This window comes from Haemaphysalis longicornis, unplaced genomic scaffold (genome assembly GCF_048455015.1).
Source record: "Haemaphysalis longicornis isolate Haplotype H1 unplaced genomic scaffold, Haemaphysalis longicornis Haplotype H1 scaffold_1, whole genome shotgun sequence".
In the NCBI taxonomy this organism is placed as follows: Eukaryota; Metazoa; Arthropoda; class Arachnida; order Ixodida; family Ixodidae; genus Haemaphysalis; species Haemaphysalis longicornis.
Genome location: NW_027526203.1, coordinates 373,244,579 through 373,257,615, shown reverse-complemented (window position 1 = coordinate 373,257,615; position 13,037 = coordinate 373,244,579). Strand labels below are relative to the sequence as shown.

Sequence of the window (13,037 nt, the reverse complement as noted above, 5' to 3'; positions counted from 1 at the left end):
GTGAGCCCTGCCGAGTACCCCGTGGTGGGTACGTTTCAAACCTTCCGACGGCATCATCATCACCATCTCCACTCTAGCTCGTGCAATGGCCGAACGCCAGCGTGTCCTGTCTTCTTGCCAGCCGAACGGAGCAGCGGCTCGGCGGAGATCCTAGTGCAGTTTCGGGAGAGGACCCACTGGAATTCGCGTCATGAAGCCCGCTAAGTGGCAGGATACCGTCATGCTTGTCAACATAGCCAGCGCAGTTCCCGATATGACCTCATACGATATCTTCCTACTTCTGCTCTGGCTCCTGTTCACTCTGGCGCTGCGGTGGACCACCCCTGAGGCCGAGATGAGCGTACTGGAGCAGTTGAAGTGTAAGATCAACAGCCTGGAGGATGAAGAGCGCCAGTTGATCCGGGAGTTGGCCGACGTCAGGGCCCGAATTAGCAGCACCGATGCCAGAACGGCCGCGATGCTCAAGGATACGTCTGCAGCGCAGGTAAGACGCGAAGTTTAGTGGCGAAGTGGAACAGCGCAATAACCAGCGGGGAAAAACCCCAGATGGTCCTCACGGGGAAGTCGCTCAGCCTTAATAGGCCAAAGAGCCTGGTTTCTTGCGATGAAAAGGCTGGTCTCGCGCAGCCTAGTTTTTTTTACCTCACCAACGAAACAGGAAACGTTTTTTTTTGTCCCTAGGGAGCCTACTAAAGCGGTAAGGCTAATGTAACGCGATTCGACTCAGCGTTCTTTGCTTTGAAGTACTTTAAGACAACCGTATTATTACTCATTACGTCTTCTTACGGAGATGGAAACAAGCCATCAATGGAGTAGTCTTGGTTTGTCTATCCCTCGTTCACCTGAAGAGTGTCGGTTCAAGTCCTACCAGTATTTCTGGTCGTCGTCGTTGGAGACAAAAACCGAGCACCTCAAGACTAGATTGTGCGAAGGTTCTTTTCTTCTTCACCTTCTTTTTCATCTCGTATCCACAGAGGGGGATTGGCCAGGGCTTGAGGATGGTTGTTTAATTAAGTAGTGTAATGATAAACGCAGGAGTCACAGACCAAAATAATTATATTCACTCCAGGGGGTCGGGAGACAAGGTGAAAAAATTGTTTTAACAAAGTAGTCTTCCGGTAGCCGAGATAAATCCTGAAGCAGAGTAAATTTTCTTTGTGTTTTTATTAAGATGAGGATGACTGCATGTCTGGCACAGGAGCAAGAAACAAACATGTTTGTGTGAGAGTGTTATCAGCTCTGATTACCCGTTATCGACTACCGCGTTTCTCCTTTAGTTACCCACCATAACTTCAAATCATAATCAATATCGTTTATCGTTAGCAATAAATTGATGCCAATGCTTTTGTATTTTCCGAAACACTGGTGCAGTCCTTCAGCAGGTATGCATGTGGCTGTGTTCACTTACGTAGAGCGAGCTGCTTTAACAAACACAGTGTTTTTGTTTTTGTTGTTGTTACAGGCATGTGACCGACAGCAGTGCATCAACGAGGAAGGCGCCTCCATGAAGCTAGAATTACGGCCCCGCAGCAATGAAGAATTGCAGTTTCTCAGTATTTGTCGCTCCATGGTGCTCGAGTGTCTTACTGGAGCTATCGGGTTCGCTGGACGACGCAATGCAGCGGTGTCAAGGTTCTTCTTCGAGCTTTTTGGTGAGACCAACGGGAACGTCGAGCTGCTGAGCAGTCTTACAGACCCCTGGCGCCGATGGTCACAGCTGCTGGTCGCACAGCGGAACAGAGCACACCAAGTCTTCACGCAGTGTCTTGAGAGGGCCAGCCGCAGCGAAGTAGACGGTGAAGAACTGGCCCTTCCTACGGGCCACCAATATTCTCCCTCGGTATGTACCCATTGTCTTCTGCTTGAGAAGCTGACATCATGAGCCACAATATGAATCACAGACTTTGCTCACTTGCGGCAAACAACCTGTACCAATTGGGCCGCGATCCGGTTTGTCGGAGTGATGTCTTACGTATGAATTCTTCGCCCCACAGGTCTTTTAATATTAATGCCCCTTCACAACACTGTCAAGAATCTGGCGCTGAATGAGAAGCTGGGGAAAGTTCCTAACATTGCCGGCTTTTGGCACAGTTGATCGGTCATCGGTTCTCCCCGGAACGGCAAGCTTAGCCAAAGTTCATTCGCAGAGATGTCTTTTTTTTTTTGTAAAATGTCGGCGAAAATTATCTACCATTGTTACAAATCTGGCACCACGGAAAATGTTTGTCTAATGACCCTTCTGAAGAAAACATCTGGCAAGAATAATTTTGACCTATTAAGAGACGTTTGCCACTATTCCTGCCTTACCTTCCCCTCTCCTTGCACATGCAGCCGGAGCAAGACTGGGGCTTTGACCGCGTCCTTGACCTCGCTCGGCTGAGGCTGTCACTGCCGCTCTCACCTGCTGAGACCGTCGCCGACCATGAGTTCCTGCGCTGCGCCAGGCGAATAGTTCGTTTCTGCCCTCTTCGTGAAGGTTCCTGGGATGGCGCTGGGGGCAGAAACAGCTCTTTCAGCAAGGTTCACGAGTCAGGCTCCCCGCATCATCTGGCGGGCGCACTGCACAGGCGCTTGCACAGCGGACCCGAAATGCCGATTCTGCGGGGTCAGGACCGCACCTTCGTATAACTGCGCATCGGTGAGATCCGTCAGGTTCCTTATTTAGGGCGAAACACTTCGAAAAATAGGGGGATGTGATATGGTCTATATAACCATCAAAACGGCTGTTTGTGAAGTTGTGTGGTCAGTTACTGGCCGTTTATCTAGTAGATGCCTGTCTATATATCGTGTGTGTGTGTAATCCTATTGCTAAGCTGGAATGAGTAAGCGTCTGAGTGCATTTAAAAGTTTGCAGGTCCCTACTTGGCCGTACCTGATCAGGGTTTTTATTGCGGTAGAAGCTTGCTGTAGTCGTTTTGTGCCACACTTCTCACTTTTACGTTCTAGAAAAGCTGCTGCATCCAGGACAAGCGCCATGGCTTAGGCAGTAGCAGTTAACGAAGTTTCTGCTGCATATGACAGCAGGGCCAACTTGTTCTTTTTAATTCGGTGAGTCAGTACGGCTTCACCATTCTTATTTTCTTGATAAACAATACACGTAGATTCATTTTAATGAGTAGCATTCCTAGTCCAGTACCCCCCCCCCCTGCCAGGACCATGTAACGCCCTGGGCTTCCAAAAAAATGCAGATATTTCAGATATTCAACCTATAAGCGTTACAATAGCATAAATTGCGGTAACTGGTCGCACTAAATTTTGAGGTATAAAAATGACAAATATATAAAAAAAAATTACGGGAAAAGTCTGAAGGTGTAACGCACTCAAGTTCCGCAATAATGCGGATTTTGCGAAAGTTCCACCTGTAATTTCGTTACAATAGCGTAAATGGAGATAACTGGTCGAACGAAATTTCGAAAAACTAAAAAATAAGTAAAAAGCTATGGTTGATTTCTCTGTCATAGGAATCGGTAAAACCCGAAAGTAAAATTTTGGAGCCAAATCTGCAGCTCAGCATGATTTGCGGGTCGACGGCTGTCTTGTGGGTTGCTTGGCGAGTGACGTCCTGCTCGCGGGCCGCTTCTGCAAAGGTGTACTGGCGCTATTTTTGCGACGGATATGACATCAGTGAAATCTTGGTGTATCTCGGCATAAAACAGTTTCTTGTTAAAATATAAAACCCTAAAACGAACAACCCTAAGTATAACGTACTCTTTAGTAGTAAAGGTTGCTTCCCCGTAAGAAGACCCTGTGTGCAGGGGTGCAGCCTTTACAGGCCGTTTGCTCGGTTTTACTGGCGTCATTTCCGTGGCGGATATGACGTCAGTGAAATCTTTGTGTATCCGGGAATAAAACACTTAGCTATTAATTGAAAAATTACGGACAATGGTGAACCATGTAACGACCTGCATGTCCACAATAATGCTGATTTCACGAAAGTTCCACCTGTAATCATTATCATAGCGTAAGATAATTCATCGAAAAAAATTTTGAAACACTATAGAAACAAGAAAAATATTAAAAATTTACGGGAAATGGTGAAAAGGGTTACGCCCTGCATTTCCACAATAATGAAGATTTCGCGAATAATCTATGTATAATCGATATAATAGCGTTAATGGAGATAATGAGTTGAAGGAAATTTTGAAAAACTAAAAAATAAGTTAACTATAAAAAGCTACGGAAAATGGCAAACCGTACAATGGCCTGCATTTCCGCTATAGTGCAGATTTCTCGAAAGTTGCACCTGCAATTGTTATAATAGCGTAAATGGAGATAATGTGCCGAACAAAATTTTGAAAATTAAAAAAATAAGAAAAATATGAGAAAATTACTGAAATTGCCGAACCGTGTAACGCCCTGCATTTCCACAATAATGCAGACTTTGTGAAAGTTCTAAACGTAATCGTTCCAATGGTGCAAATAAAGACAATTGGTCGAAGGAAATTTTGAAAAACAAAAAAATAAGGAAAAGATAAAAAAAAATGACGGAAACTGGCAAACCGTACAACGCCCTGCATTTCCACAAAAGTGCAGATATCGCGAAAGTTCCATGTGTAATTGTTATATTAGCGTAAATAGAAATAATTTGTCGGACAGGATTTAAAAGAAAACAAAAAAAATTTGGCTGTAAAGAACTTACACTCAAGACACGGGGCATAGAATGCTACGCAATAGAGACAATTCCCTGAATTTCTGCAGGTAACGGACAGGTAGTTAAATAATTTAACTGAAGCCCCGAGAAAGCGTTATATTTTTACGATAAAAAGATTATGCTTCATTGTTACGAAGGAGGCATGAGCATCCGCCGAATGCAGCCACACGGCTTTACACGAAGGAGCTCTACAATTTTCTCCGGAAACCTTCCAATCTAAGAAAATTTAATTGGCCTTGTTTGTAGTGTAAACCTTACCACTCTGCCTATCTAGCACAGGCCCTGTACCAACCAAGCTTACGGTGGGGCTTGCAATGCGCCCAGCGAGAGTGATTAAGTCGGCAATCTGTATTCTGTGCTCTCTAATTTACCGATGTAGGTCGACTTGTTTTACACATAAGTGGTGTTTTAAAATGCCTTCATTGTATACTTACATAAAACATAAAGGGGATATAATTTCTTGGAGTACATTAGGGACACTACGTTCTTATCAGAATGTAAGCTGAAGCTACTTTTTTAAGAGCACAAGCAATAGTTTATCAAAGGTTTATCAATGTTTATCGAAAGCCATTGGCTTTCTGCGGTTAATCAACTTGAAAAATTATAGTTACATATACTTGAGCACAGCTTTTTTTAACCCAACAAAGCAAGAAAACTGGGTTGTCAAGGTTTTTTTTTATAAGAAGCTCTGGGACCAATTTCTTTTTGGTTTCGGCACAATAAATCAGTTGCTTTAAACATGTTGCCCGCACGAAGCCCTGTCCTAAGTCGGGAGCAACCAGACTTTTCTAAATTGGACTATTCACAACTGCGCAGCAAACCGTCTCCTGAAACACAGATATGTCACCGCTTCGCATTGCGTAGTGACGAATGTACTGCTGCGTTTTACGTCTCATCATTGTTCTTGCTATTCAGGTGCCTGCTACCGGAAGGAAAACTTGGAAATCCCCGGCCCACACAGCAACGAAGGGACCCTATGTATGCGGCACCCCAACCCTGCGCCAAAACTGTGTGAATTGTTATTCTGTCAATTGTGCACCCGGAGAGAGAAGTGTCCCGAAGGTAGCAGCGCTGCTTTTTAGGAGCAGTGCTGCTCCTCCGCGTGTGCAAGTGTGTTTCCAGGTGGGGGTCCGAAGTTCGGTGTTCTCTAATAAGGTTTCCTTTTAAAATAATAAAGTTCTCTTCCGAAGCCATTTGTTTTGCTAGTTGTTGCTCTCCCGCAAGAGCATGGCTGCGCTATGTGTGCACGCATAGGTGCACGGCTCCAGATTAGTACGGTGCAGACAGTGTACAAAGTCTTGTAGCGGCGAAGTCCGTTAGGGGCTCAGGCCGTTGGTCTCTCATGTCGTCGTCGTAACCGTCGTCTTATGTAGACGCGGCCCTAAATACTGGGACACTCGTTTACACCTCCCGCTAGAACGTAACGCATACTAAACACCGGGACACTCGTTTAGGCCTCGCACAAGAACGCTCCAAACTTCAAACACACGAGCATTTTACAGCAAAGCTATATATCTCTACCCCCGAACGGTTTCATCGCCGTTGGGAAAAACGCTAAGGCGCCAAGGATACACTTATACACTCCCCTCCGCAGGTTTCACGTTAGTGGAGTTGGCCCGGGGTTTTTTACCCCTGTGTTCATGATCTTGACTGACTGCCATTCTTTGACTACAGCAAAAGCGATCTTTTTGTGATTTAAAAAACTCGGACACTTGGACGTCCTCGATGTCTCTTAGAAAACAGAAAAAAATTTTAACCATCTTCCCAAGTGGGAACCCTGACGTGGGAAGACGGTGAAATTTCTTTGCTTTTAGCCTCTATCAGAAAAGCGGCCGCCGCGGTCAGGAGTCGAACCCGCGACCCCGTGCTCAGCAGCGCAACGCCTTAGCCACTGAGCCACCGCGGCGGGTCACTTGCTGGAAAAGTTGGCGTCCATTATCAGCTCATCGGACGGCGCTGACCGAAGCGGCAACTGAAGGGAGCAGCGGCGCGGACCTGCTTTATCTGAAGTGGCAAGGAGGAGGGGAGAGGAGGAGCAGCGCGCACAGGTGTTGGGGAGAGGAGAGAGTGATGTTATCACAGCTGGCGTGGAGAGGGGGAGAGGAGCAGCGCACACAGGTGGTGTGGAGAGGAGGAGAGGTGCGGACGGTCGCCGGAAGGACAACGCACATAGCCCCGAGCAAGAGATGCTCTGCATCTAAAATCCTGGAAAGATCAAAACGAGCACTGTAGCCAGCTTTTCTCAGTGTGGTTCAGTTAGCTAAGGCGAGTAGTTACACTTCGGCTATTCTGGGTACAGTTAAACCTGGATGTAACGAACCTCTATGTAACGAATTCGTGGGTGTAAAGCCCTTCGCACCCCCATTTAATCCCTTGTGTTTGCGACCTCTTTGTAACCAAATGTTGCGGCGCTTAACCTTGATGTAACGAAGTCGGCAAGCTGATCTGTCATTGTTTTTGCACTTTTACAGAAAAATTGGCCAGGAAAAATGAACTAATTTAGCGAATGCTAGCACTACGTTGAGGATCCAGTAGCAACGAAAACGTCTAGAATCGCCTAAAAAGGAAATTCGTCATGATGATGGATGATGAACGGAGTGTATAGCGCATCTCATGGCTGACATAGCATCCTCTTCTGGATTTGCTTGTGTAGCTTGAGTAACAAGAGCAACTACACTTCACGTTCTTTTATCGCCCGCACCGCAAACTACCGTACGTTCCCACGTGTGAGCGCGGTTTTGGTTCGACGCTTACGTTTTGAGGTGCTAGGCTGCCGGCGTGTATACGCGTGTATCTACTGATATCTGTGGTATCAGTTTGTTCTTGATGAGTTATTCTTTTAGAAAACGAAAAGTTGTGCCCTTTCAAGGAAAGCTCGCAATTTTAAATGCCGTTTTCGCTGACGAGAAAGAAAATTGTCGCCGCCTGGTACAGTGTCCCAGCTAGCATCCTAATTCTGAGTGTGGTAAAGAGAATCAAGTTCGAAAAATGGCACCCTTTCAGGGCACGTTTGGTTCTTGGCACCGAAAAGTGTCAAGAGGCAAAAGTGATACTTAAATCGCGGTTTGTTATGCGCGGGTCAGTGACCTTGCTTGTTTTGCGAAAGCTAGTGTGAAAACAGCAGGCGCAACTCACGCAGTTTTTCACTGCGAAATAAATCCATGAAGGGTGAGTTCACCTTCACTGATGTCTCGCATTTTGGCCTCGGTTCTGCTCCATTTCCGCTAGTCTTCACTCGAAACCTGCACGTAATGAAAAATTGCTAACTTTTGTCGACTTCTTTACATCCAGGTTTTACTGTATTTCGAGGTAGAAAATGTTTACCTTTGCGATTTCTCTGTTCATTTATTAAATTTTGGATGCCTTAAAGAAAAACCCGAAAGGTATACATTTTTTTACCAAATTTCTTTTGCTTTTCCCAAGGCCTCCCATTATTAAGTTGGCGCAGCGTAATTTAGTAAGATAGTGAATAATTTATCGCGGTAATTTTTTATGAAAAAAGTAATTTGTTACTTCCGAAATTACTTTCCGAAAAGCCCGCCGCTGGTAACTTACAAGTGAAACTCGTGTATCGTTTATGCATCTCTAGTGGTCGTATTAATTTTGTAAGGTCACTCGTGGGTTGTCGTATCGGAATCCATGCCTTGCTCGTGAAAAGGCAGCTTCCGCCGCTGCGTACGAGCCAGCAGCATTGATAATACTGAATGGCCACGCTGTTCCAACTGGTAAATAGAAGGGGAGGGGGGGGGAAGGGGCGGCGCCCAGACAGAGAGGCCTAGAGGGAGCTCGGTAAGAGAATGAAGGCTTATCGAAATAAAATGCGACATTTCAATGAATTGGGAGTGATTATGACAAGGTCACACTCTCGAATTCCTCTGCGGCCACATAATTTCAAAAATTTGGCACAACTGTGCCGTAATGGCATTTGTCATCCCTTGACACTCAAACATTGAAGTTCAGGAGTTCGCTTTTAATGTAACCCTTGCAGGTTTTACTTGGCGCACAAAACTTGTGCTATCAGGGGTGTGACGCGGACTGTTGCCATACGGTGTAGTGGGAAGGGTGGCACGCATGGGAACCTTTTTAGGGGTGAGCCTGGCTCAAGCATTACGTGGCTCAAGTGGCAAAAAAACTCGCTGTCTCCGTACATGCGTCACGCCACAAATGTGGGCGCGAAATTTCACTTAGCTCCGAAAGTGGGTATGTGTCGCGCTGCGGGTACGCGTTGGGCTGACGTCTTTATCGGGTGCGAACGCGAGTATGGCTGAAAAATTAGGGCTGACGAGGTATTACAAATCTTTATTGGGCAAGGGGTGGCCGGTGGCTAACAAAAGATGACAAAATGTCAAAATGTAACCAGCCTAATGGCTGGCGAGGAAGGGGTGGTATGCCATAGCCCGACGTTAATCGTAACGTGCGCAATTTCAGTTCCAACGTCTTCAACCCGTACCCGCAGCTTTACGTACAATGAGTTTGGCGTTCCTTGGTACGTCGTACAGCATAACGATAAGGTTGCCGGACGGTAAAGGGGCCATGCAGACAAAATACAAGTTTGTTTTATTCAAAAGATTTCGTGTTTTTTTGTGCCACCAGCGCTTGTCCGGATGCAAACGATGTTTTATTTACTGAGACATTAATCAATTTAAGTTAAAATTTTGATTTTCTCGCTAAATAGTGTGTTTTTGTGGTCTACAATGACATCAGAGGAACCGACCGCTCTGCAGCCGATTGCGAGGCTTTGTTTACCGTTGCTGAACTTTGGATGATGCCACCATACCACGGCAAGCCGTTTTCTGCCTTTGGTTTGTTTTCGACCGTATTTAAAACTGGCTTGTTTCTTTTTTCTGGGAGAAAAAAAATCGTTTCGTGAAACATAGTGCTCGCTCGACAAATACGGTCACGTAAGACACCGTTCCTTGCGTCAATCCGCCAGTGCCATCTGAGACAACCCCAAAGCCCCGCAGTGCTGTGCAGCTAAACCAAGCATAGTGCGCGCAGTACCAACAGCAGTACGCATCGGTACTTCTATGCTTACGTGTACTTTCGTAACTTCCACTGTTTGTACCACCATTCTTACTGCTTTAAAAAGAATGTGCCCTAAATTTAAGCGCAAATAGCTCCTTCTGCAAGCTTATAAGCTCTGCCTAATTGGCGAATTTTCTTTTGCCGGCCTCCGCCAATCGCAGAGCTGGCTGGTAGGACATTATAGGTACTGTTGCGGGAAATGAGCTAGTGGGTCGCAGGCCATTCCCTTTAATCCTCATTATATAGCGTATTTGAGCGAAGTTTACGTTAAAAATGGTGTCACTTTGATTCTAACAAGGCAATGTTTTGAATGAGCCAAACTTGTGTTTTGTTTTCGTAGCCCATTTAAGCCTGCAGATAGGTCTAACAGGAGCGATGGGCGAAGGCTCTTGGTCATAACAACAGATAGAAGAAGGAAAAAACGCAAGGGAATAAATGGTGCCGACGAAAAGGTAAAAAAATGGTCTGTTAGTATAGTGCCACATGTTTCGCGACATCATACACTTAGCAACACTAAACTCAATGAGCACGAAACTTCGCGACACTAAATTTAGTGACATAACTCGGTAACATGATTCAAAGAGAAATCATCATTGCCACGATATTTTATATATATATATCTTTCTCTGCACGAGATATCAGCAAGCTGCTGCCATCCCTCGACTTTGGCGGCGTACGTACATGCATATTTTTGCCATTATCAACACGTCTGATAACGTCAGAATTATTTTGCGCTCATAACCCAATACTGTCACCCAGAAGTAATATCTACGTTGAGAAATTACGGTAATGGCATTGGACCTCCCGGCCATTCCAGGAGCGAAAATGGGAAACATTTTTTGGTCATCCGCAGAATTGAAAGGAATGAAATTGCGGAAAGTTTCAATTCCTCGGAATGAAATTGGGATGAAATTGGGCTGCCCATTCCGCAACAGTGGTTTGTGTGCGTGTGTGTGTGCCTGTGTGCGTTTCTGTGTGTCTGTGTGCGGGTGTGTGTGCATGTGCGTGTGCACATGTGTTTGTGCGTGAATGCGTGCATGTGTGCGCGTGAGTGTGTGACATTTGATAGTAGCCCCGGATACATGGACTCGACGAGAAAGGGTCGAGTCTTTTTTTTTTTTTTTTTTGCGAGAGTTTGCCTTACGGCATAACAGTTATATATACAACATCACATTTGTTTCACGCAGAAACGTCAGCAGAGGCCGGTACTGAGGGCCCCATATCTACCGCTGTAGATCAGGGGGTCTCCCAGGATGGAGCCCTGTGCCTCGGAGGTGTTGCAGGCGAGATATTTGCAGGGCAGGGCAGGTCCAAAGAAGGTGGCTCGTGTCGGCTTCGGACGCAGGCACCGTACAAAGGTGACAGGTGTCCGGAAACGGCGAATGATTGCGTGCAGGCTCGTGTCGGCTTCGGACGCAGGCACCGTACAAAAGGGACAGGTGTCCGCAAACGGTGAATGATAGCGGGTAAGCCAAGCGTGGGTCACTGCTGGGGATAAGGCCACCCCAACTCGAAGCCTCCGCAGCAGGACCTCCTCCCAGTGAGCGAGCCCACTGGGGAGGTCAGTTCCACGCGGTGGAAGTAAGCACGCTTGGCGCGGCGAAGGCTCTCCTTTTCCACCAGCAGTTCTTCTAGGGTGGACACCGGAAGAAGTGGTAGCGGCTGTGGAAGGTCTATACGGCGACAGGCGCGATCCGCCGCAATGTGGACAGGAAGCATCTCCCGGCGAACCCAAAAAACACGCACAGGGCATGGGTATGTGTCCAAGATCGCGTGAGTATACGTGCCGACATGCTGGTGCTACGCGCAACGCGACGTAGATGACGTATCGCTGTCGTTGAGTCCGTGTAACTTTCCAGTTTCACGCCGGTAGTTACTGTCGATGCAAGTGCTTGGAGACCATCCCGAATAGCAGTAAGTTCTGTCAACAGGCTTGGCAGAGGGCGGAGGGTCTCGTAGGCGCAGCTCTGGTTTAAGATTGGGTGAGAGGGACAAGCCAAGGCTGTGGTTACGAGGGAGTCGTGTGCCCGGGCGTCCACAAAAGCCTGCATGACTCGTGGACGCGTCGCAGGCGCCAAGTGACCGACATAAAGTAGGGCTGAATCCGGAGGTTGATGAAGGCCAGAGGTTCGGACATGTAGCCTTGCCAGAGGCTTGTTGTCAGTCACCTGATGGTAGAGCCAGGGCAGCCTTGCGGCGGAAAAGGCTGGCATCGTATTGGGCGGCTGGCCCATGTAGGCGGCGAGAGCTGCTGCCTCTGGAACCAGTTCACGTTTCAGCAGGCGTGCGGAACGACGCTGATGAATGAGTTCATCAAGCGTGTTTAGCTGGGCTTCGGCTTGTAGCGGTGGAATTGGTGTTATGTGAGGGAGGCCAATAATGGTGCGCATGGCGGCCCTGTTGATGGCCTCAAGCCGAGCCCAGTCCGCTTGCGTCATGTGCTGGAACTGTGCCTGATACACAAGCCATGGCTGTAGTACGGCGCGCACTAGGAGACGGAAAATCGTCCAGCAGGCCCCGCCAGACTTCTGAGAGATGCGGCGAACGAGGTGGAGCATCTGTCCGGCTTTCTGTCGAGCAGATCGTTGCCACTTGGCTGCTGACCCCGATGACGATATTTCTAGTCCTAGGACCCGAAGACTGTCAACCGTGGGGATGTCGTTCCCATTCAGTTGCAGTGAAATGGGAGACACTGCAAGGAGGCGGCGGCCCCAAGCGTTGGCCACGGGAAGTAAAGCAGTCTTCTCTTGCGAGAGAGTGAGGCCCGCATACTCGCACCACCTCTGGCAGTCTGTTAGTGCTTTCTGGAGGCACTCGGCTTGTCGTCACAGGTCTGGATGCACTGACCACACCGTAATGTCATCCGCGTACATGAGGAAATATAGTCTCGGATTGAATCAAGGTGCAAAGGGTCGAGTCGACTGGCGGGTTCAGCTACCTCGACCCCTCCCGCGTTTATATGAACTCCGTGCGAAGAATCGAGGTGAGGGGAGCCGAGGGGTTCCCCAGAAAGAGTTGCCGTATTTTCACGATTCTAATGCGCACATTTTTTTTGTCTAGAAAGTAGCCTGAATATTTGTTTGCGCGTTACGAGCGAGCTCAAAACTTTAAAGCGGCCAGCAGCATTGCCATGCGGAACGGACATGAAGAAGCCCCGCAAAATCCAACTCAATCCAATGAAAACAATCCGTCAACACCACGTGAGTGAAATTCGGTGCACTAATTCCTCAATGGTATGCCGCATACCTTGGTCAGGTGTTGCACATACTTTGTGCTGCTGCAATTATCCCGTAATGCTTTGAAATATGAAATCGCTAACAGCTTCAGTGTTTCCCGCTATGATTTTATTTCCAGCAGAAGG

At 47.3% G+C, this 13,037-nt stretch overlaps 1 protein-coding gene across 1 annotated transcript; it reads left to right on the top strand.

Annotated features, from left to right (window-relative positions):
- The first annotated feature begins 253 nt into the window (after positions 1 to 253).
- Positions 254 to 2,628, top strand: LOC144160555 (uncharacterized). Its single transcript, XM_077691816.1, has 3 exons — positions 254 to 484; positions 1,463 to 1,840; positions 2,332 to 2,628. Exons 1-3 carry the CDS (start codon positions 254 to 256, stop codon positions 2,626 to 2,628), a joined length of 906 nt encoding a protein of 301 aa, XP_077547942.1.
- Positions 2,629 to 13,037: the final 10,409 nt, after the last annotated feature.

Excerpts from the sequence above, each read along its gene's own strand:
- LOC144160555 (XM_077691816.1), top strand. The coding sequence starts at position 254 with ATGACCTCATACGATATCTTCCTACTTCTGCTCTGGCTCCTGTTCACT. Across the intron at positions 485-1,462 it reads AGGATACGTCTGCAGCGCAG|GCATGTGACCGACAGCAGTG; the intron begins GTAAGACGCGAA and ends TTGTTGTTACAG. Across the intron at positions 1,841-2,331 it reads GCCACCAATATTCTCCCTCG|CCGGAGCAAGACTGGGGCTT; the intron begins GTATGTACCCAT and ends TTGCACATGCAG.